At 53.0% G+C, this 23024-nt stretch overlaps 2 protein-coding genes across 3 annotated transcripts in view; both read left to right on the top strand.

The window, feature by feature from the left end:
- Positions 1-4775, top strand: part of myo15b (myosin XVB) — a 16085-nt gene extending 11310 nt beyond the window's left edge. Inside the window, exons 27-41 of the mRNA XM_084670515.1 lie at positions 1-86; positions 406-439; positions 739-811; positions 917-993; positions 1204-1280; positions 1363-1493; positions 1723-1817; positions 1900-1977; positions 2115-2211; positions 2688-2836; positions 2971-3089; positions 3309-3439; positions 3556-3689; positions 3819-3956; positions 4179-4775. The exon at positions 1-86 is cut by the window's left edge and continues 266 nt beyond it. Of these exons, the coding sequence (XP_084526641.1) occupies positions 1-86; positions 406-439; positions 739-811; positions 917-993; positions 1204-1280; positions 1363-1493; positions 1723-1817; positions 1900-1977; positions 2115-2211; positions 2688-2836; positions 2971-3089; positions 3309-3439; positions 3556-3689; positions 3819-3956; positions 4179-4277 (1518 nt within the window). The 3' untranslated portion in view covers positions 4278-4775. The remainder of the gene's footprint in view (positions 87-405; positions 440-738; positions 812-916; positions 994-1203; positions 1281-1362; positions 1494-1722; positions 1818-1899; positions 1978-2114; positions 2212-2687; positions 2837-2970; positions 3090-3308; positions 3440-3555; positions 3690-3818; positions 3957-4178) is intronic.
- Positions 4776-5032: 257 nt separating this feature from the next.
- tmem94 (transmembrane protein 94) lies at positions 5033-22466 on the top strand. 2 transcript variants are annotated; one of them, XM_084671005.1, is made up of 33 exons: positions 5033-5148; positions 6639-6947; positions 9458-9577; positions 9848-9975; positions 10152-10288; positions 10485-10693; positions 10836-10984; positions 11533-11635; positions 11897-11983; positions 12383-12499; positions 12871-12927; positions 13246-13278; positions 14684-14788; positions 15154-15330; positions 15736-15963; positions 16157-16472; positions 16612-16782; positions 17062-17164; positions 17327-17535; positions 17770-17951; positions 18165-18291; positions 18466-18575; positions 18780-18879; positions 19067-19175; positions 19326-19515; positions 19711-19788; positions 19909-19994; positions 20185-20266; positions 20440-20603; positions 20695-20789; positions 21043-21136; positions 21287-21457; positions 21964-22466. In XM_084671005.1, the coding sequence occupies exons 2-33, from the start codon at positions 6924-6926 to the stop codon at positions 22034-22036; spliced, it is 4134 nt and encodes a 1377-aa protein (XP_084527131.1). In that variant the 5' UTR covers positions 5033-5148; positions 6639-6923; the 3' UTR covers positions 22037-22466. The 2 variants fall into 2 exon arrangements, with proteins under 2 accessions (XP_084527131.1, XP_084527132.1); XM_084671006.1 differs by lacking the exon at positions 13246-13278.
- The last annotated feature ends 558 nt before the right edge of the window (positions 22467-23024 follow it).

Raw genomic sequence — 23024 nt, forward strand, 5'->3', positions numbered from 1 at the left:
GGGTCGGTCCAGGGGTCGGAGATTGAGATTCTTCAGTACCTGATGACGGACTTTGCCATGAGATACTTCAGAGATGCTGCCACAAGGTGACTCAGGGTGACAAGGCTGACGAAGGACAGGTTCATAGAACAGAAAAGTCCAGGTGTTCACGTCATATTTCTGGGTGAAAGTATGACCATTTCTCCCTCCCTCCCTCTACCTCCCAACCTCCCTCCCTCCCTCCCTCCCTCCCTCCCTCCCTCCCTCCCTCCCTCCCTCCCTCCCTCCCTCCCTCCCTCCCTCCCTCCCTCCCTCCCTCCCTCCCTCCCTCCCTCCCTCCCTCCCTCCCTCCCTCCCTCCCTCCCTCCCTCCCTCCCTCCCTCCCTCCCTCCCTCCTTACTTCCCTCCCTCCCTCCTTCTCCTCAGTAGAGACGTGTCCAAACTGGTGGAGCACACAGAGGTAGAGTACCAGCCTTCCGCCCTGAGGTCCTACTCCTCTCCTGAACATGGTCTGACCTTTGTCGTCACCTCTCAACTCACCTCGCCTCTCCCCTCAAACCTTTCACCTCTCCCCTCTGACCTCCCACCTCTCCCCTCCTGAACATGGTTTGACCCCTGCCCTCTCACCTCTCCCCTCACCTCACCTGTCCCCTCCAACCTCTCTCCTCTTGTCTGTCCGGCCTCCCTCCCCCCTCCCCTTTCCTCCCTCTCTCCCCTTCTCCCTTCTGACCTCTGACCTGTGTTTCCGTGTTCTGACAGGTACCCATCAGTGAGTCTCTCATTTTCTTCTTAGACCCTGAGCTGAAAGAACTGGCTGTCCAGTCCTTTTTGAGTACGTGCACCCCCTACACACACACAACACATGCACGGACACCAAACACACAAAATATACACACACTACACACAAACCCATGTAACCTCCCCCTAATCTTTGCAGGTGTAATGATGTTCATGGGAGACCTGACCATGAAGTCTGAGCTCTCAGAAGGAGACTGTATCAAACACATTTTGCTGGTTAGTCACCAGTGCACTGGACCTCCAGAGATGAAGGGTTTATGGGATAGGAGTTCAATGGGAGTTGAATTGTTCATGGAATGGGAGTTGAATGGAAGTTGAATTAGGGTTGAATGGTTAATGGAATAGGAGTGCAATGGGAGTTGAATATAAATAACAATAGTTGAACTGAATCTGAACCCTATATCCTCCACGTTCCTGTGTCTGCAGCTGGGGAAGGAGAAGGAATTCCTGAGAGATGAGATCTACTGCCAGATCATCAGACAGACCACCAACAACCCCCACAGGTGAGACACCAGGAAGGAGAGAGACAGAGAGTGTGTGTCTGTGTGTGTGTGTGTGTGTGACTGTGTGTGTGTGTGTTTCCAGGGAGCGTTGTACTCTGGGCTGGCGTCTGCTGAACATGGTGACGGGGTTCTTCCCCTGCTCCTCCACCCTCAAACCGTACGCCAGCCGCCACCTCCGAGACATCACCCAGAACCGCACGCACCCCTACCAAGGTACACACGTGTGAGTGTGTCCGAGCCAGAGCTGGCCCCTGTGTGTGTCAACGTGCGTGTTTGTCTGTGTGTGTGTGTGTGTTAGAGCTGGCCCGTGTGTGTGTGTTACATGTGCGTGTTTGTTCCAGAGCTGGCCCGTATGTGTGTGTGTGTGTTCCAAACTGGCCTGTTTGTTTGTGTTAACATGTGTGTGTGTTTGGTAACTTATGTATGTGTGTGTGTGTTCCAGAGCTGGCCCGTGTGTGTGAGGACAACCTGAAGCGCTCCCTGACGCATGGCGGTCGCAGACATGTCCCCTCCCACTTAGAGTTGGATGCCCTGCTGGTAACACACACACACTTGCACTGTAAACATGCTTATGCTTTATTAAACACCACAGTTCATGTGTGTGTGTGTGTTCCTCCAGGCTGGCAGGAGTACTCGTCGTTTCCCCATCCAGTTCCCAGGAGGGGTGGAGTTCCCCTGCAAGATCCGCAGCTTCAGTGTAGGCTACCTCCCTCCCTCTACCTCCCTACCTCCCTCTACTTCTCTCACGTTACTCCTTTCCAGTTGCCCTAATTTCTCCCTGTGTGTGTGAATATATATATATATATGTATTTGTGTGTGTGTATGTGTATGTAGGTGGCGCTAGAGATTGTCCAGGAGCTCTGTTTTGAGATGGGCGTCCAGGATCCTTCAGAAGTTCAGGAGTTCTTCATCCACGCCACCAGGGGCCACGGTACTGCACTCACCCTTCTGGGAGGGACGGGAGAGGGAGGAGGGTCTGAGAGACAGAGAGGAGGGGGAGTCTGAGAGAGGGGGATAGGAGGGAGGGGCCAGAGAGAGATAGATGAGAAAGGGGAAGGAGAGACAGAGACAGAGACAGAGACAGAGAGAGAGAGAGAGAGAGAGAGAGAGAGAGAGAGAGAGAGAGAGAGAGAGAGAGAGAGAGAGAGAGAGAGAGAGAGAGAGAGGGAGAGGGAGAGGGAGAGGGAGAGGGAGAGGGAGAGGGAGAGGGAGAGGGAGAGAGAGAGAGAGAGAGAGAGAGAGAGAGAGAGAGAGAGAGAGAGAGAGAGAGAGAGAGAGCGAGAGAGAGAGATGCATGACTGCATGCAAACAACACAGCAGTGTTTTATTACAAGCTCATCTCTCTCTGTCTCCTCTGTCTCTCTCGTTCTCATCCTCCCTCTCCTCCCTCTCTCCATGCTGGGGCAGATGATATGGTGCGTCCCATCCACCCGGATGAGTACCTGTTTGACTTCCTGCTGGACGACGGCTCCATCGGTCTCTCCTTCCGCCGGCTTGTCTGGACACACCCCCTGACCTTCCCCAATGACCTCTACATCGAGTTCCACTACCAACAGGTACTTAAACAATGCCCCTACCGTAGCAACACCCCTACCAACAGGCACCATAGCAACACTCCTACCTGCAGGTACAGTCATTTGGAATCAACACAACTGACAGGTACCATAGCAACCCCCATGTGTGTGTCCAGGTGCTGGGTGACTACCTGGATGGGAAGCTGCTACTTCCTGGTTCGGCCCTCTCCAATCAGCTGGGCAAGCTGAGTGCCCTTCAACACCTGGCCCTGGGCCTGCAACACCAGCCCACTGCGTGAGCAGCAACACAGTCAACATGTCCCCTTAAACACTCCACCTCCCTCCAGCTGTCCTTCCCTCAAACTCTACTTCCCTCAAACTCGACCTCCATCATCACCCTACCTCCCTCATCACACTGTATATCCTCCAAGCTCTATTGTTGTCAACTACTCCCCTATCGACCCCCTCCCCTGACCTTGGGTCGTTCATGGTTCCTGCTCTGTTTTCCCCGCAGGGCGGAGTTGAAGGACTACCTCCCCAGACAGGAAGGGGGCAGCACCAGCCAACAGCTGCTGCCCTCCTGCCTCTCCCAGCTGGCCGCCATGGCCTCCCTCGGGCCTCGCGATGCCAAACGAGCCGCCTTGGGTGAGAGGCTTAACGCTTGCGTTTGAATCACTTAGGGGACGCTTGCCTGCAAAGCAACGTCGCAGCACAAACAGCTTACTCACTATTCACCCTCCCCTCCCCCCCTTGTGTTCCAGATGAGCTGTGCTCCCTGCCTCTGTTCGGCTTCAACATCTTCATGGCCCAGAAGGTCAGCCAGCGTGGCTGCCCCTCCCCCTGCGTGGTCGCCGTCGGCCAGGAGGGGGTGCTGTTCTGCCAACCCAAAACCCAGGTAGGGTCCCCCACAACCCCCCCAGACCAACATGGACACACACACACACACACACAGAGCTGTGTCCTGAACGATCCGGCCCCCAGTCAGCCTGACAGTGGTTCCCCCTGCTGTGCTCGTCCTCTCTAGGTCAGAGTGTTTGCGATCCCCCTGGCCGACGTGCTGTCCCTGCGCTCCGTCCGCCCCAAGAAAGACAAAGTGCCAGTGGTGGAGGTGAAGTACGGCAGCCCAGCCCACCCAAAAAGCATCAGTATCCACCTCAAACAGGTACGGGTTCTGACCCGAGACAGCTGAGGTCACGTGATCGGGTGGGGGATGACAGCTCATCTAGAGGTTGAACATTTGTGCTGATGTGTGTGTGTGTGTATATGTGTGTCTGTGTTTGTGTGTGTCTGTGTGTTTTTGTGTGTGTACGTGTATGTGTGTGTGTGTGTGTGTGTGTGTGTGTGTGTGCATGCCTATGTGTGTCTATGTTCTCTGTTTTCACAGGCCAAGGAGCTGTGCCACATCTTAGCTGTCATCATGGAAGAACTGGTGCGACCACCCATCAACAGCTCCATATCCAGCTTCACAGGGTTCACCCTATAACACACACACATGCAGCATTCACCAACACACACACACACACACACACATTCAGCATTCACCCACTAACACACACATGCAGAATTCACCCACTAACACACACACATGCAGCATTCACACACTAACACACACCCTCTAGAATACACATGCACCTTCAAGGTTAGTTTGTCTGGTGTTAAGTTATAGGAGCAGAAACAGCTGCTGCAATCATCACACATTCCTCTAAAGCACAGGAGTATTTATATGAGCCACACACTAATAGTAAACAAGCTAAAAATTAACTGTATCTACTTTTTAAATTTCTACTGTTTGATGACCAACGAATGTATAATTTTGTACATTTTATTTTAAAAAAAGTGCAATGCACGTATGCAATAAATGCATTTATAATAACAATCAAAAGGTTTGATGATTTCAATATTAATTTATACTATATATTTGTATCTGTAAAATCAAAGTATTAGTGTTGAAATAAATGTGTACTACTATTAAAGACCTGGTTTGGGTGCATACACGGTGTGGCTTCGTTCAATGTCTTGTGTGTTATGAATCACGCTGTTCTTTAAGAATAGTGCGAACGAGAAGGTCTAGCTGGGTCTCGTATTTCAAAATACTGTAGAACTTGCATCTTCAATGAGCACCTTATATCGCCACTACAAGCCAATCAAAAGCGAGGAAATGGCAGTTATGGCAAGCCCTTTCGGAATCTCGACCTATCACAGTCCGGTTCCCTTGTTCCTGATACAAAAATGCCACCCCTTCTTTCCCGTTTCTGAACATGGCCGTTTCTCGTAAGGGATACGCCGTCACTAGCAGCCGTAAGTAAGAGAGTTGGATTACACGGTGTTTGAGGAAGAAGATACGAGCGCACCCTGTAAGTGAGTGAACAGTAAACAATGTTGATTTGATATCGTTCGTGTACATGTTACTTATGTTCTTGTGGAGTGTCACTTCACGCCCCTGTCTTCAGTCTCAGCTACTCTCAAGAGTGAGTGACATCGACCGAAAGCTTGCCTGAATGGATGACATCTGCGATGATCTGAAATGGGTTTTGATTTTTCGTTTACCAACAGTGCTCTTGTTGTGTAAATGCAATGCACGTCGTGTCAGTGCGTCGCTAACCAGGATCGTGCAATGTGCAGCAAAAGCAAGATAGGTTAGCTAGCTAGCTAGCCTCTCCTTGCCCCCCATACCACATAGCCTTGGAGGGACGAGTGATCCGAGTGACTTTACTTTAGCGCGATGCTAGCCAGACGCTTCTACCTGCTATTACCTACCTTTACATAACTGGATTGCTTGCCAACCGGTGAGTTTTAACAACGGTTAGCTGATGCATGATTACAAACAAGTAATATGCTTAGTTTTAACCGTATTTGCAATAGGGGCACTAGAGGCCGACAACTGACTACCGTGCCGGGCACATCCTGAACTGTCTGCGGGCCGACGAGCATTGACATTCATCGAGCCACACCGCAGACTTAAGTTGTATCAGTCATGACTGTCGCAAGCCAGACAGACTGATTGGTTACATGTAAGTATAGTCCGCGAACTTAATCCAAGGATAATCATCTTGAGTGATTATAGCAACTACTAGTAGCCTGGTTACTACGTCGGCCAGGTGAGGTCAGGTTTAGAGCGGACCTGACTGGCCGTAGCTCTGTTGATGCTGTCTAGCCATGTTACGGTTGAGTACGACTCCAAGACATGCAGGGTAAACTTTATTGGATAGCTTACAAAAGCAAGCCCGGTTCCACTACAACTTGTCAGTTACCGTATCAGGATTGACTGATCAAACGATAACGGAACAATACTGCACATTATGTCTGACTCTCTTTGTGATTCTTTTGCACCCCCCCCCCCCTCTCCTCTGTCTGTTTGTCTGTCTGTCTGTCTGTCTGTCTGTCTGTCTGTCTGTCTCTATCTGTCTCTCTCTATTGCTTTGCTTGTACTCACTATCTGTCTCTCTCCCTCTCTCTCTCTCCACCCCTCTATCTCTTGTTCTGTGTTCCTCTCTCCCATTGAGTGAGTGCTGTCTAGTGTGTTAGCCAAAAACAGACTGCTGACTCTGCTCTCCTGGTATTTGTGTGTGAAGGGAAGCTGCTTATGTGGCGAGCGAGAGAGGGATACAGTAGAGGGGGAGAGTGTATTCCTCTGTCATGTTTCGATGCGAACAGGTGGGATAGGTACAGCTCGGCGGTTAGAGCAGTGGACTGGTACAAATCCATACAATCAAACGTCGGTCTTGACTTCCTACATTCTCTCACAAAACACACAGTGAACACACGACTCTGTCACCAACATCTCTTGTTTGTGTACACTATACATGTTAACGCCCCTCCCTCCACCTGCCCCTGTCCTCCCCAGAGACTCCTCCACCTCCAGCAAACAAGGCTCCACACTGCTGCCTGACCCCCACCACCTCCGACACGCCGCCCAACTACAACTCCCAGGCTGCTGTGCTGCAGGCGTGCGTCTGCCATAGCCTTCCCTCAGACTGGCAGAGCCGGCTGGGTCAGGGGCTCTGGGAGGAGGTCAGGGGGCGCGCTGGACGAGGGCCCTCCGAGGTCAAAGGTCGTCAGGGAGGGGGAGACGCGCGCGACGTTGCTAGGGCGTGCGGGCCCTGGAGCATGTTGAGGGGCTGCCGTTGCCATGGAGCTGCAGGATAAGAAGCAGGTGAGTCTTGTTGCCTAGCGCTGACCTGTTCCTGGAGGGATGGAGTTAGTGTAAACAGAGAGGCTCATGAGAACCCTCATAAAGACAGCACTCAGCCCCGGGGGGGGTGTTCTGATTGGGTGGTTTGATCCGTAAGGCATCTCTGCCCCCTCTCACACCTGATGGGGGGGAAAAACAAGAGTTGTTTATCATCTGGTGAACATGTTGGGGCCTGTTCCTTCAAGGCTGATGTCAGCTCCTTTCCCTGACATCAGCTTGGCTTATTCCGTAAACTGGCTTTCTGGAATGGACCTCTGGTCTCACTGCAGACTGCTGGCTGTCTGCAAACCAGAGATGACAGATTCTAACCAGCATCTCCTCCTCCTCCCCAGTCCTTCACTTTCTCACCTCCTGCATCTGGTGTGTATGAGTGTGTGTTCAAAATGAGTGTGTGTGTGTTTATTGAAATGTGTGTTTTTAAATGAGCATGTGTGCGTGTTGTGTGTTTAGCTAAAATGAGTCACCCAGCGCTGGGATATGCAGTTAAACATAGACTTACAGGAGAAAGGGTGAAGGAGTGCTCTACAGCGTAGGTATGCAGGGGCAGGTCATCGTGTGTGTGCGTGAGCGAAGGTGGGTCTGTGTGTGTGTGTGTGTGTGTGTGTGTGTGTGTGTGTGTGTGTGTGTGTGTGTGGGCGAGTTGTCGCTCGGTACTGACAGGTTCTGAACAAAGTTTGCTTCCCTGGCAGCGTTGTGACGGCGGAGGTGCCCTTTGCCCCCGCTGTCTCTTATGTCATCATGTATTCATTTGGCTTTAATGTCACAATGTGTTCATTTATCTTCTAGCATCTAAATAACAACAATGAATTCATTTAGCTTATATCCAAAGCAATGTACAACGTTTTGTTTGCCGTCGAACGCTCTACCACTGAGCTCTAACCATCTGCCTATAGGCTATGGTTTGCTTTGGATACAAACACCAGCAAAGAGAAGAAACATATCACGTAAAGGTTATGTCTCGGAGATGGGGAACAGTCAGGGAGACTCTGTGTTTTTCCCTCTGAGACATGTGGGACATCCTGTGCGGAATGTGGAGGTGTGTGTGTGTGTGTGTGTGTGTGTGTGGACTGTTGCTACACCAAGAGGTGGGTGTGGAGCTCGTTAACTCGTTTGTGTGTGGGTGTTCCTGGTTCCTGCCTGGTGTGCAGATCCGGAGAGAGTGTGACGGTGGTGAGAGGGGTCTCCTTTCTCCTTATTCCTCTGGTTTGAGTGGTGGGGCCGTCTTTCTTTCTTTCTGTCTCATTCTCTCTCCTCCCCCCCCCCCTCCCCCCATGTTTCTCTCTCTCTCTCTGGCCTCTGTATCCCTCCTGTGCTGCAGAATGTGCTTTGCTGGCAGATGGGAACAATACCACACCCAGGATGGGCCAGGTTGGCAAAGCTCCTCTCTGTCTACAGTCTCTCTCTCTCTCGCTCTCTCTCGCTCTCTGTTTCTCTTTCTTTCTGTCCCAGCTGTGACCAGTTCTGGCTGTGACCAGCCAGCCAGTGTTGGTGAGGGAGGAGAGCTGGGCTTGGGGCCATGTGTGGTGCAGAGCTGAGCTGGGCAGTCTGGGGCCAGAGCTGGAGCAGGGAGAGATACTCTGAGCAGTCAGTCAGTCAGCCAGCCAGCCAGTCAAGCAGTCAGTCAGTCAAGCAGTCAGTCCATCAGCCACTAGACAGTCAGTCTGTCAGAGGAGCGTCATGGTCCTGAGAACAGCAAACTGGGTCTGGCAGAGGAAGACTGTAAGTGTGTGTGCTCATCTCCATGTTGCCACGGCAGCCAGGTGTAGCTGGATGAGTGTAGGGGGGATGTTAGGGAAGATAAGACACAGCGGTGGTGTGTGTGGCTGTTAGGGCTGCCGAGATTGGAGTTCTTCTAGGGTGTGTGAGAGGCTTTGACGTGTGTGTGTGTGTGTGTGTTGTGAAAAAGACTCTGGAGATTAATCCGAGTGTGCAAGAGAGCGTTTTGCAGAGGATATGCTTGGTTAGGCTTGTGTGTGTGTGCGCGCGCTTGTGTCTTGGTGTGTGAAGGTCTTGGTGTGTGTCTTAGTGGATGTGTGTGTTTGTTATTGTGTGTGTGTGTGTGTGTGTCTCAAGGATATTGTGGAGGCTTCCTGACTCAAGTCAGAGTTGAGTTATTTATAACCGTGGGATGTGGAGCTTAAAAGCAGAGTGCGTGTGTGTGTGTGTGTCAGTCAGTGGCCCTGCAAACTGGGGAGTGTGGGAAAAGTTTGTCTTCCCATTTCCTTTAGATATGACTCTATCCATTGTTCACTCCCACTCCCTCCCTCTATCTGTAATATTGTGTCTGTGGGTGTAATATTGTGTGTCTGTGGGTATAATATTGTGTGTCTGTGGGTATAATATTGTGTGTCTGTGGGTATAATATTGTGTGTGCACATGTGTATAATGAGTGTGTGTGTGTATATAATGAGTGTGTGTGTGTACATAATGAGTGTGTGTGTATATAATGAGTGTGTGCGTGTGTGTTCCAGGAGGAGGGGGTTGTGTCTCTGGGTCTGGCCACAGGAGAGGCTCTCCTCACCCTGAAGGAGCAGCTGAGCGGTCTGCTGGAGCAGCACCAGAAGACAGGCCACAGACGCTGCTCTGTGCAGGTGCACACACACACACACACACACACACACACACACACACACGGATAACACAGCACACACCTAGAGGGCCCGGCACACACACACACACCATAACAATATTACACACACTATATTACACATATTATACACGCACACACCAACTATAACACATTACATGCACACACAGGCATAAACACACACAAAGTAACACCTTACACACACGCAGCACACACACACACACCTAGATGGTGTAACATCATTATTTACAAATCTTCTTCTTCTCCTCCTCAGGAGCAGTGGGCGAAGAGCTTCCTTCACCATGGTAACCGCCATTCCTGCCTCCATTGGCCGGGAGCCGCCCTCACGCTGCTGGTGATTTTGGGATTGCTCTGTTGCTATGGCAGCCAGCCTCTGGGCAGGTGGGTTCACAGGAAGTGGCACCCCGAGCACCCACAGAACATTCTTGACTCTGCCACAAATACATAGGATTTCATTTGGTCTCACCCACTAACTCTCCTCTCATCCTCTCTTTCTTCCCCTCCCTCCCTCTCCTCTCCACCTGTTCTCTCCCACCTCCTCCTCCTCCTCTCCTCAGTCGGGGTCTGGAGGTGGCGAGCGCCCTGGCTCTCCTGCTGCTGCTGCTGCTGAACCTGTGGCTGGTGGGACGACAGCAGAGGCTGAAGAAGAGCGAGATGGTTCGCCGTCTGAGGAGCATCATCACACAGATGGACGGTGAGGTCGCGATGGGGAAGGGGGTGGGTGGGGGCAGCGTTCTAGAACCTCCTTCGCCAAAAATCACAGGCGCAATGAATGTAGACGTAATGCAAAAGGGGGGGGACAAGGGTTTTAGAACCTTTGCTGGAGCTTCCGTCGCGCGTGGGACGAGCGTTCCGGAACGTTCCCTGAAACTTCCCCACTCCTCTTTCAGAGTACATGTCAGGCTGTGCGGCCGAGAGCGTGCGCTGGTCTCCCTCCCTCTACCCTGACCTGTACACGCCCTCGTCTCCCTCCTGGTCTCTCCACTGGACCTACCGCGACTCCCAGCTGGTCAACCTGCCCGTGGCGTTGCTGGTGGAGGGGGACGTGATCGCCCTGCGCCCCGGCCAGGAGGCCTTCGCCTCGCTCAGGGGCATCAAGGTAGCCCCGCCTCCACGGGCAGCCCCGCCCTGGCTCCACCACCTACTAGCGACACTGTCCTGATTATTAAGTAGCACAGTCATGTCTGTTAAAGCTGCTGTGTCCTCCTCCTCCCCCCCCCCCACATCCCTCCCTCCCCCAGGATGACGAGCACATTGTTCTGGAGCCAGGAGACCTGTTCCCCCCTTCTCCCCCCTCCCTCCCCCCGGGCCAGCGAGAGAGGGGCCCCCAGAGCCCCCAGCAGCAACGCCTCTTCCGGGTGGTCCGCACCCCCATACTGGACAGTGTCAGGTGGGGCACTCGGCCGTCCCTCCCTCTTCCCTTCCTTGTCTCCGTCCTGTCGTCCGTTCACGCTGTGCTTCCGTCCGTTTCTTTTTTTCTCATCCTTTCTGTCCTTTCTTCCTTCTTTCATTCCTCCCTTTCTTCCTCTCCTTCCTTCCTTCCTTCCTTCCTTCCTTCCTTCCTTCCTTCCTTCCTTCCTTCCTTCCTTCCTTCCTTCCTTCCTTCCTTCCTTCCTTCCTTCCTTCCTTCCTTACCCTCCTTATTTCCTTCCCCCCTCAAGGAGGCCGAGTTTATGGCCCGACACACAGGGGGAGGAGATACAGGAGAGCTTATCTGACCCAGATGTTAATCATTCAGCTAGACCCCCCCCCCCCCCGTGTGATGGGGCCTCTGGTTAAAGGTTAAAGGTGGAGGGTTGTGAAAGGGTTTGCACGTCTCCTGAATGATTGGCCTGCCTGTCACTCATCCAGTCATCTACCGGTCAGCTCGGGCATGCGTTGGCTGCATGCCGGATGCACGTTGGATGTTAACCTACCTCCCATCCATTCGTGTCACAGGAACAGCCTGGACCTGGCTCTGTCTGGGCCAATCACGTCGCTGGATAACGAGCGCTTCACAGTGCAGTCCATTATGGCCAAGCTGGCCTGTCCCATCGTGCTGGTGAGACACGCCCCCTCACAGAACACAAAATACCCAAATCTGGAAACAGTCATAGAAGAACAATACACGTGCTGTAATCAATAATATATAAACATGTGGATACCCCGTGTACAGCCCTGCGCATTTATGGTAGTGGGTATGTTTTCTCCTCTTGCCTACTACACTGCCTCAATTTCCCCAATTTTGAGAGACTACCAACTACTACTACTTCCACCTGGGCAGTGCTGTCCATGTGGCTGACATGCTGTTTCCCTCCTGTAGGTGGCGTTCTTGCTGGTGAACACGGTGCGGTTCTTCTGCGACGCTCCCAACCTCACCCCCGCCTGCTGGCACCTCCTTCAGCTACAGGTTAGACGACTCGGCTCTGCTCCAAAACACAGGATTGTTGTTATTGTTGTTGTGTTGCAACTGATGGTTGTTGTTGTTGTGTTGCAGCTGATGATTGTTGTTGTGTTTTAGCTGATGATTGTTGTTGCTGTTGTGTTGCAGCTGATGATTGTTGTTGGGTTGCAGCTGATGATTGTTGTTGTTGTTGTTGTGTTGCAACTGATGGTTGTTGTTGTTGTTGTCGTGTTGCAGCTGATGATTGTTGTTGTGTTGCAGCTGATGGTTGTTGTGTTGCAGCTGATGATGATGATGGTTGTTGTTGTTGTGTTGTAGCTGATGGTCGTTGTGTTGCAGCTGATGATGATGGTTGTTGTTGTTGTTGTGTTGCAGCTGATGGTTGTTGTTGTTGTTGTGTTGCAGCTGCTGGGCGTGCTGCCCATCCTGCCTCTCCTGTTCCCAGTGCTCTGGGTCCTGGTCAACGCCTACGGGGAGGCCCGCGTCCTGGCAGAGTCCAGCCGCGCCTCTCCTACCGGCCTGGTGAGACACACACACACACACTCACCTTTACACCACACACACAAACGTGCACCACATGCACACGTCTGTACACCGCACATTTACATGTATTCATTTGGCAGACGCTTTTATCCAAAGCGACTTCCAAGAGAGAGCTTTGCAAAGTGCATAGGTCACTGATCATAACAACGAGCACATATACACATGCATACCTGTACACCACTTATCACACTCACCCACGCATATATACCACATGCATACTTTCATACACCACATACGTACACACGTGTACACACACCACATGCAAGTACACACACACACACACACATACATACACACAAGGGAGAGAGGCCTCCCTCCGTGTCGTTAATGAGCGTCTTCTCTCGTCCCAGCTGGCTAAGTTTTCTGAGGACACACTAAGCAGCTACACAGAAGTGGTGTCCTCCCAGGTACAACCTCTCACCTCCGTCCCCCGCTCGCCCCTCCCGCTGCCCTTGCCCCTGCACACCCCTCTGTGCAACCCTGTACGCAGCCCCCAACCCCCCCCCCCCCCCACCCCCTTTTCATACATCCTCCTCAGTTGCCATGGAAGCGGCGGCCATCTTTGGTTGTTGCCCTGGCCCCACTGCCTCTGTTCTGACATCCTCTGTCCTGTTTCCACACGTGCACTTCCTCTTGCACGTCACCTTGTTTTGTCCTCGGGACGTTACCGTGGATACCACTCTTCATCATCATCATCATCATCACCACCATCATCATCATCCAAGTCTTGGCCGGGCAGTCTACTTCTTTCTCGTTGGGTACGACGATGTTCAATCATCTCAACTCACCTTTTTTTTCCTCTCCTTTTGATGACCCCCCCCCTCCCCACACACGTTCGGTTCACCCAATCACGTAAAGCTTAAACGTCCTTGACACGCCCCACCCCCCTTCCCAGCCAAGAACATGTCAGCCTTGTCCAGACACCAGCCTTAGCCCCTCCCTGTGCCTGGCCCCAGCCTCTTGCCCTATCAGATTCTGACTGAGGCAAGCAACATGGCGTCCTGTTCTGTAGTGTTCACCTATCAAAACCCAGGCCTGGCATGTGGGGGGGAGGGGTTCAAGATTGTTTCTGAACAAGGCCCTCCTTTTAAGTCTGTGCTTGCTACCTGTACCTGCCTGCCTGCAATGCATGATGGGAAATCAGTCCCATGGACTCTCCGGCCCTGACCCAGTTCTCTCAGATGGCTCCCTCTTTTTCCTCTCCTTTCCTCATCTCCTCTCGTCCTCTCCTCATCTCCTCTCCTTCCTCTCCTGTCCTCTCCTTCCTTTCCTCATCTCCTCTCGTCCTTATCTCCTCTCCTTGTCTCTTCTTTCCTCTCTCATATCCTCTCCTATTCTTCACTTCCCCTCCTCTGTTCCTTAGGTTGATATAATAGTGTGTATTGGTCTGTTAGAGGACCTAGGAGAGGAGAGTGAATAAAGCTGTCTGAGATGACTGGGACTAAGCCTCTGATCCTGACCAAATCTCTGGACTTCTATTGGTGTTCAGACCGAGGACGCCTTCTTTGATTGGCTCATCCAGCCCCACCAATCGAAGTGAAGAACCGCGACACTCTAATCAGAATTGGTGTCACCTGAAATCTAGTGGTCTGAAGTGTGTTTGTGAGTGTGTGAGAGATTACATCACCTGGGGATGATCAAGCATTTGTCCCACCTGGCTTGAAGTAGCTTTGTGTTAATGTTAGCATACCTGGTTCCAACTCAGTAGAACAGTTTCTGCCTGGTGTTATGTTATGTTAGCCTTAAGTCATGCCTTTCTTCTAGTTGTCTCACTATTTTTACTGCTAGCCCTGATGTTAGCCCTCCTGCTAGCCCTCCTGCTAGCTCTAATGTTAGTCTTCCTGCTAGCTCTAATGTTAACCCTACTGCTTCTGTCCTGCTAGGCCTCTTAGCCCTACTCCTAGCCCACCTGCTAGCCCTAAAACTAGCCTTCCTGCTAGCCCTAGCTCCTTGCTTCCAGCCAATCCCCCAGATAAGCTAGCGACTATACTGGCTCCTCCAGTGACTCAAAGCTTGCTGAGGCCAGTACGTAGTACTGCAGTAGAGAAGGAATCACTTCCTGAAGATTTGAGTTTTTTTCGCAACTGCTCATAAGTGGCAGTATGCTGTAGAATGGGCTTTAGAACGCAGTAGTTAAAATGTGTGTGTGTGTGTGTGTCACAGGAGATGCTGCGGTGTGTGTGGAGACACCTGGTGGCCATCCTGAAGGGGGAGTCTCAGACCCTGTGCTATACCTCCAGCCTGCTACACTCACTGGGGTCTGTCACTGTAAGTGTGTGTGTGTGTGTGTGTGTGTGTGTGTGTGTGTGTGTGTGTGTGTGTGTGTGTGTGTGTGTGTGTGTGTGTGTGTGTGTGTGTGTGTGTGTGTGTGTGTGTGTGTGTGTGTGTGTTTTTAACAAGGGTGTGTGTGCTTGTTTATAAACTTAAGGGTTTGTGTATGTGTGAGAGAGAGCTTGTACGTGTGTGTGTGTGTGTGTGTGAGAGAGAGGGAGCTTGTATAAATGTGTGTAACATCCCGTGTGCAGGTGCTGTGTGTGTGTGTGTGTGTGTGTGTGTAACATTCGGTGTGCTGTGTGTAGGTGCTTTGCATGTTCTGTGTGTAATGTCCTGTGTGTGTGTGTGTGTGTGTGTAGGTACTGTGCTGTGTGGATAAGCAGGGCATCTTGTCGTGGCCTAACCCCAGCCCAGAGACCGTTCTGTTCTTCAGCGGGCGAGTCGAACCGCCCCACGACAGCCAGGACGACCTGAGAGACGACCTGTCAGTCAACTCCTTCTGCCGCATGGAGACGGACGACGACCGCGAGGTCGAGGTGTGTGTGTGTGTGCGAGAGAGTGCGTTGGGGGAGAGTTTGTGTGTTAGGAATGTTTGTGTGTGTGTTTTGAATTTGTCTGGTTTATGTGTGTCTGACTACTCCATGACATAATTGTTTTTATTGTAGCAGCACTCATTCTGGTTGCCCGCTCATGTGAGTGATATGTAGCAAGAGTATAGAGTATACATAGTATAGCTACACTGTAGTCATAGTTAGACTGTGTAGCTATGCTGAAGTCCTAGTTACACTGTAGTTACAGTTGTCATAGGGAACAGATGTCCATTGTCTCTCTGATTTCCTGAGTTCCTTTAGCTTACTGTGGTGTTTTATCTGATTGGCTAATATATCCCTGCCTGGAGTCAGCAGCACGTCTCTAATTGGTCAGCGCTACTGCCCGTCCAGGCCCTGGAGGCGGAGGCTTTGCTGCGTCGTCCAATGACGGACTCCCCTTTGCACCTGGGGGAGGGGCACGAGCCCAGCGAGACGTCCCATGACACGGCCCAGTCCTCGGACGTGCTCCACCCACGGCTCGTCTGCCCGCCGCCGCCCCACACCCGAAACAAACACCCCTCAGGCTCCAACGTCAGCTTCAGCCACGACACCGAGGGGGGCGAGGACGAGCTCACGCAGGTAGCGCACACACACCCACACACACACATATAACCACACACGGGGAACACACACATTCACATAACATCTAGTTTACATCTGCATAACCTCCTTCCTCTCCTCTTCCATTCATCCCTTCATCTCCTCCTCCTCCTCCTATCACTCTCCTCTTCTTACCCATCCTCCCCTCCCCCCCCCCCGCCCCGCCCCCCAGGACCAGGACCGCGTGGGCTGCCCCGAGGCCGAGGCCGAGGACTTTGTGTGCGACTACCACCTGGAGATGCTCAGCTTGTCCCAGGACCAGCAGAACCCGGTCAGCATCCAGTTTGACGACCTGGCGTGGCAGTGCCACCTGCCGTCGCTCAAGCCCCTGGGCCTGAACATCCTGCTGAACCTGTGCAACGCCAGCGTCACCCGGCAGCTGTGCTGCTTCTCCGACCACCTGTCCAACCTGGCCCTGCAGGAGGGCCGCGGCGCCGTGCTGCCCGTGCACATCCCCTGGGGGCTCTGCGAGCTCTCCAGGCTTATAGGTGGGAGACACGCACACACACACATGCATGTGTACACACTTTGGATCCTTGGATATGTGAGGTGGGAGAACTTGGTCCCCACAGCCCTCCTCCCCCCTCCCCAGTGCGGGGGCCTGACCCGAGGCTGTGCTTGGTGCAGGCTTCACCCCGGGGGCGAGGGAGCTGTTCAGGCAGGAGAACCACCTGGCTCTGTACCAGCTGCCGGAGGACCCCCACCAGGAGTCTGGGCCGCGGCGCGGGCAGGTCTTCACCAAGAGGCAGCTGCCCATCAGTCACCTCATCTCCCTCCTCGTGAAGGACTCCTCCTCTGGTGAGTCGACTCTGCTGTCCTCTCTCTCTCTCTCTCTCTCTCTCTCTCTCTCTCTCTCTCTCTCTCTCTCTCTCTCTCTCTCTCTCTCTCTCTCTCTCTCTCTCTCTTTCCGTCTCGCTCCGCTCTCGGTTGAGCTTTCCTTCTTTCTCCTTCTCTTATTTCCCCCCTCCGTCTTTCCTTTTTATTTCTCGGTTTCACTCCTCCGTCTGTTTCCGCCCCTGTCTGTCTGACCTCTCCTCTGTTCCGTGTCGTGACCCCTCTCTGACCTCTAACCACCAGACAACGTGCAGATGCTGTCTCACGGCTCGGCCGACCTCATCCTGGAGTCCTGCACGGACTTCTGGGACGGAGCCGATATCTACCCCCTCTCTGGCTCTGACAGGTACAGACGCACGCACACACACACACACACACACACACACACACACACGGTCAGATCAGGGAAGAAGTAAGTGTGATAGGGCATTTACAAATATTTATCGACACTCTTATCCTTCTCTGTCTCTCTCACTGTACCCACACACACACACACACACACACACAGAAAGAAGGTGCTGGATTTCTACCAGCGAGCCTGCCTGTCGGGGTACTGCTCTGCGTTTGCCTACAAGCCCATGCAGGTGTCCCTGTCGACCCAGCTGGATGGGAAGTGTGTGGAGCTGGCCCCAGGACCGTGCCTGTACTCTGGGCTGGAGCTGCCCTCCACCACCCCCCTCAAACACGGCTCCCGCAGGAACAGCTGGAGCTCCGATGGTGAGGAGGGGGAGGAGAGAGGGAGGGTTTGGGGAGGGAGAGAGAGAAGGAGGGATTGATGGATGGGTGGATCGTTTGATGAATATGTAGATGGATGGATTCATAGCTATGTGGAGCTTAATAGCAAGAACTAATCAGTGCTATTCTTCTTTGCCACTTCACCCCCCTTGTCCTTTACCCTCATCTCTCCCTCCCTTCTGCCAACACCCCCCCCCCCCGCGCCCCCGTCTCCAGAGGGTATAGGGGAGGGGGTGGAGCGTGAGGACTGTGTCCAGGCCCTGAGCGGTCAGATCTTCATGGGCATGGTGTCGTCCCAGTACCAGGCCCGCCTGGACACGGTGCGCCTCATCGACGCCCTCGTCACCGCCTGCATCCGCTTCGTCTACTTCTCCATGGAGGACGAGCTGCGCAGCAAGGTGTGTGTTTGGGGGGGGGGGGGGGGGGGGAGGGAGAGAGAGAAAGGGAGAGAGAGAAAGAGAGAGAGAGAGAGAGTGTGTTAGGTGCGGGTCTGTGTGTAAGAAGGATTATGATGAGGAAGGTGTTGGAAGAGAACAAGGATGATATTTGGGGATGTGGCTGGTGATGATGAAGATGATGAGGAAGATGATGATGAAGGTGCTGCTCCGCAGGTGTTTGCAGAGAAGATGGGTCTGGAGACGGGCTGGAACTGTCACATCTCCCTGACGCCCAACGGGGACTCGCCCTACGACGCCCCCGCCAGCCCCAGCCAGTCCCTGCACGACGACCTCAACCAAGGTACCCTGTGTGTGTGTCTCTCTGTCTGTGTGCGTGTGTGTGTGTTGGAAGGGGTGGAGGGAGGAGTATGTGTGTGTGTGTAGTCATCCATAGAGAGGAGACAGAGAGACTTGTGAATGCCCTATCACACGCGATACTCATCAGATCTGATCTCGTGTGTGTGTGTGTGTCCAGACTCGCGTGACGAGGCTGAGGGCCTGCTGCTCCAGGACGAGGAGGGCCACTCTGCCAGCTTCCAGCCCACAGACAGCGACGTGCCCAGCTTCCTGGAGGACTGCAACAGGGTAACACTCACTCACTCTGTTTCTCTCTCTCTCTCTCTCTCTCTCTCTCTCTCTCTCTCTGTCTCTCTGTCTCTCTGTCTCTCTGTCTCTCTGTCTCTCTCTCTCTCTCTCTCTCTCTCTCTCTCTCTCTCTCTGTCTCTCTCTTTGTCTCTGTTTCTCTGTCTATGTCTCTCTCTCACCCCTCCCTCTCTGTCCCTCCCCCAGGCTAAGCTACCTCGAGGGATCCACCAGGTGCGTCCCCACCTCAACAACATAGACAACGTGCCTCTGCTGGTTCCCCTGTTCACCGACTGCACCCCCGAGAGTGAGTCTGCAGGACACACACACACACACACACACAGTGTGCACACAGACTAGAACATCATCATAAGTGAGATTCCGGACACGGCACAGACTGGCTTTAACATGCCACAGTCTGGATGTCACAAAATCCTATTCAAGTGTGTGTGTGATTGTGTGTGTGATTGTGTGTGTGATTGTGTGCACCGTAGCCATGTGTGAGATGACGAAGATCATGCAGGAGAACAGAGAGGTCACCTGCTGTCTGGGCAGCTCAGCCAACTTCCGGAACAGCTGCCTGTTTCTGCAGAGCGACATCAGGTAACACACACACACACACACACGTGCATTCTGTTCATTCTTCCAGATATAAATATAGCTTCCATTCCGCACTCTCGCTCTCTCTCTCTCTCTCTCTCTCTCGCTCTCTCTCTCTCACTAACTCACCCAATCTCACTCACTCCCCCCCAGTATCGCCCTGGACCCCCTGTACCCGTCTCGGTGCTCGTGGGAGACGTTTGGCTACGCCTCAGGGGGGGGGTTCTGTGGGGAGGTGGAGGGCCTGACCCCCCTGGGGCTGTCGGGCCAGCTCAACACCCTGGGCTGTTCCGTGTCCTTCCACCAGGGGGAGAGCGTCAGCATGGTCAAACTCATAGAGCAGGTGAGGACACACTCTCGGATATACACAAACACACACACACACACACATGCTCAGGTACACAAACCCACACACACACACACATGGAGGTCAACGCACACAAGCTGAACACATGAAAGCTAACGGACTGCCACTTTCACTCCACCATGCACACACACTTCCTCCACCAACGTGTGTGTGTGTGTGTTTCCGTCCCAGGCACGCCACACCTCTTATGGCATCCGCAAGTGTTTCCTGTTCCTACTGCAATGTCAACTGAGCCTCGTTGTCATCCAGGTGACTCTCTCACACACACACACACACACACACACACACACACACTCACACACACTCTCCTGTACTGGACTATTTAAATTGTGACACTTACTTGTTTAGTGTGTGTGTGTGTCTGTGCAGTTCCTGGCCTGCCTGGCCCAGCTTCCTCCTCCCATGAACATCACTGACATCCTCTGGCTGTCCTGCTTCAGCTGCCCTCTGCTCAGGTGCACACACACACACACACACACACACACCCTCATACACACACCGTCATACATGCGCTCACACACACACACCCTCATACACACACATCGTCATACACATACACACTGTCATACATGCACAGACTCTCTCTCACTCACAGACACAGATACAGTGTGCCTCCATCTGAAGCTAGTGTGTGTGTGTTGGCAGTGTGTCGTTGCTGGGCAAGCCTCCGGACAGTGCTGTGATGACCGTGGCCACAGGCAAGAACCTGGAGGCTATCCCTAGGAAGGTATCTACACACACACACACACCAGCCCTATCCCTCACACACACCAGCCCTAATCCTTACACGCACAGGATAATCACCTTGTGCGCACGAGCCACAAAAATATCCCATTCAGGACTCGAACGACTCCCAGCGTACATGCCTTCTATCTATGATCATGTTGTCACTTCCTGCAGACGCAGAACTTCTTCCTGCTGTGCTTCCTGTTGCGGTACGGCCTGACCGTGTGTGCCTACCTGCTGGGCTTCGGATTCACCCTCAACCAGGTGTGTCTCCATGCCAACAACCTCACCCTGGCCGACAACACCACGGTGTCCTGCTTCCACCTGCTCACCGCCAGGTAACGTAAACACTCACACAGACACACACACACATGGACACACACGAACAGACACACTCACTGCCGTGTGTGTGTCTGTGTGTGAACGCAGCTCGGCGGCGGACGCCCCTCATTGGTTTGCGGAACTGTCCAATGGCCTGCTGCTGTCCCAGAAGGTGATGGCAGGGTTCCTGGTTCTGCATACAGGTACCTCCTCTTCCATCTCCTCTTCCTAACTCACTGGAGAACCCAGCACTCCATGACCCTTTTAGTTTGATCTTTTTGTTTCTCTCTCTCTTTCTGATTCTGATTCTCTTTGTCTCTTTTTCTTTCTGTGCCTGTTTTTGCCTCTTTCTCTCCCCACCTTCCATTCTCTCTCTCTCTCTCTCTCTGTCTCTCTCTCTCTGTCTCTGTCTCTGTCTCTCTCTCTCTCTCTCTCTCTCTCTCTCTCTCTCCTCAGTGTTCATCTCTCTCAGCTATGTGCATCGCTCCCAGCCCTTGTGGAGGAAGAGTCCCTTCAGCAACACCTGGTGGTGCCTCACCGTCCCTGTGGTGTAAGCATTTATCCCTCTGTCTTTCATTCTCTCTCTCTCTCTGTCTCTCGCTCGATCTCGCTCACTCACGCTCGTCTCTCGCTCGCTCTCTGTCTCTCTTGCTCTCTCATTCCCTCTCTCTCTCCCTCCTTCCCCCCTCCCTCTCTCCAGGTTGTTGGGTCAGCTGGTTCAGGCTACAGTGGACTACCAGCTGTGGCGGGACCGGTCCAGCCCCCTGACCTTTGACCTGGGCTCTGTCCCCATGCTGGCCTGGCTGCTGGGGTCTTTGTCCACGCTGCTGGTAGTGCTGCTGAACGAGGCGGTCAAGCTCCACGAGATACGGTACGCTCACACACCTCACACACACACGCACACACACACACACACACAGAGACATACACTCTCTCTCTCACACAAACACACACACACAGAGACATACACTCTCTCACACACACGCACGCACACACAGACATGCACAAGCACGCACACTCATACACTGACTCATACACACTCGCACAAACACGCATGCACACAGAGGAAATCTGAGGGGGAGGAGAGGAAAGGGAGGATAGAAAGAGAGATGAGGGTTGTGTGAATGTGAAACAGATGGTTTGGGATTATGTCGGATTACGAGTTGTAATAAATGAGAAGTCATGTAGATGAGATCAGAGAGCTGGCTGCATGGCTACAAGCAATCACTATTTATTTATTTATTTATGTATAGAGCACGTTTAAAAACAACCTGTTTTGTGTGTGTGAGTGGTGTTGCTATGTGTGGAGGGCTGTATTTCTGTGTTTTGACCCAGGTGTTACTGTGTGTTCAGAGTTGTGTCTCTGTTCCCCTGCAGGGTGCGTGTCCGCTACCAGAAGAGACAGAAGCTCCAGTTTGAAACCAAGTTGGGAATGAACTCTCCATTCTGATTACGACAAGGAGCACTGAGTCACGGCAATACAGGGAACCAGCCTAGTCACTGTTCTCTAATTCCCCCCCCCCACACACACACACACACTCAGAAGCCTCAGCGCTCACCCCTCCACTGAGGGCCAATAGGAGCTGTTGTCTACCCAAACCCTGTTTTATCACGTTGAAGATGGAAGGAAAGACACTTTTGTTTTCTGGTTTCTGAAAAAGGACAGACATTTTATTTTATTTTAAAGAACCATTAAGTTTTTTTTTTTTAACAGCATGGACAATGTTGGTTTCTCTCGTTCATAGATATCCCTTTCACCTCTCTCTCTATCTCTCCATCTCTCTTTTTTTTTCCCCTCCTCGTGTTGCTGAGACACCAGCTCTTCTTCTGCATGTTCTCTGCTCCGCTGTCCTACAGGGTCTCCCTCCAGGGTGTCCCCTCTACAGGGTCTCCCTCCAGGGTGTCCCCTCTACAGGGTCTCCCTCCAGGGTGTCCCCTCTACAGGGTCTCCCCCTCCAGGGTGTCCCCTCTACAGGGTCTCCCCCTCCAGGGTGTCCCCTCTACAGGGTCTCCCCCTCCAGGGTGTCCCCTCTACAGGGTCTCCCTCCAGGGTGTCCCCTCTACAGGGTCTCTCCCTCCAGGGTGTCCCCTCTACAGGGTCTCCCCCTCCAGGGTGTCCCCTCTACAGGGTCTCCCCCTCCAGGGTGTCCCCTCTACAGGGTCTCCCTCCAGGGTGTCCCCTCTACAGGGTCTCCCCCTCCAGGGTGTCCCCTCTACAGGGTCTCCCTCCAGGGTGTCCCCTCTACAGGGTCTCCCCCTCCAGGGTGTCCCCTCTACAGGGTCTCCCTCCAGGGTGTCCCCTCTACAGGGTCTCCCTCCAGGGTGTCCCCTCTACAGGGTCTCCCCCTCCAGGGTGTCCCCTCTACAGGGTCTCCCTCCAGGGTGTCCCCTCTACAGGGTCTCCCTCCAGGGTGTCCCCTCTACAGGGTCTCCCTCCA

This window comes from Hypomesus nipponensis, chromosome 13 (genome assembly GCF_054491055.1).
Source record: "Hypomesus nipponensis isolate SF chromosome 13, ASM5449105v1, whole genome shotgun sequence".
Taxonomy (NCBI): Eukaryota; Metazoa; Chordata; class Actinopteri; order Osmeriformes; family Osmeridae; genus Hypomesus; species Hypomesus nipponensis.

Bases quoted from the DNA above. Each gene is read 5' to 3' on its own strand.
- tmem94 (XM_084671005.1), top strand. From the start codon at position 6,924: ATGGAGCTGCAGGATAAGAAGCAG. The intron at 10,289-10,484 runs GTGAGGTCGCGA...CTCCTCTTTCAG, and splicing joins CATCATCACACAGATGGACG to AGTACATGTCAGGCTGTGCG. The intron at 17,536-17,769 runs GTGAGGAGGGGG...CCCCGTCTCCAG, and splicing joins GAACAGCTGGAGCTCCGATG to AGGGTATAGGGGAGGGGGTG.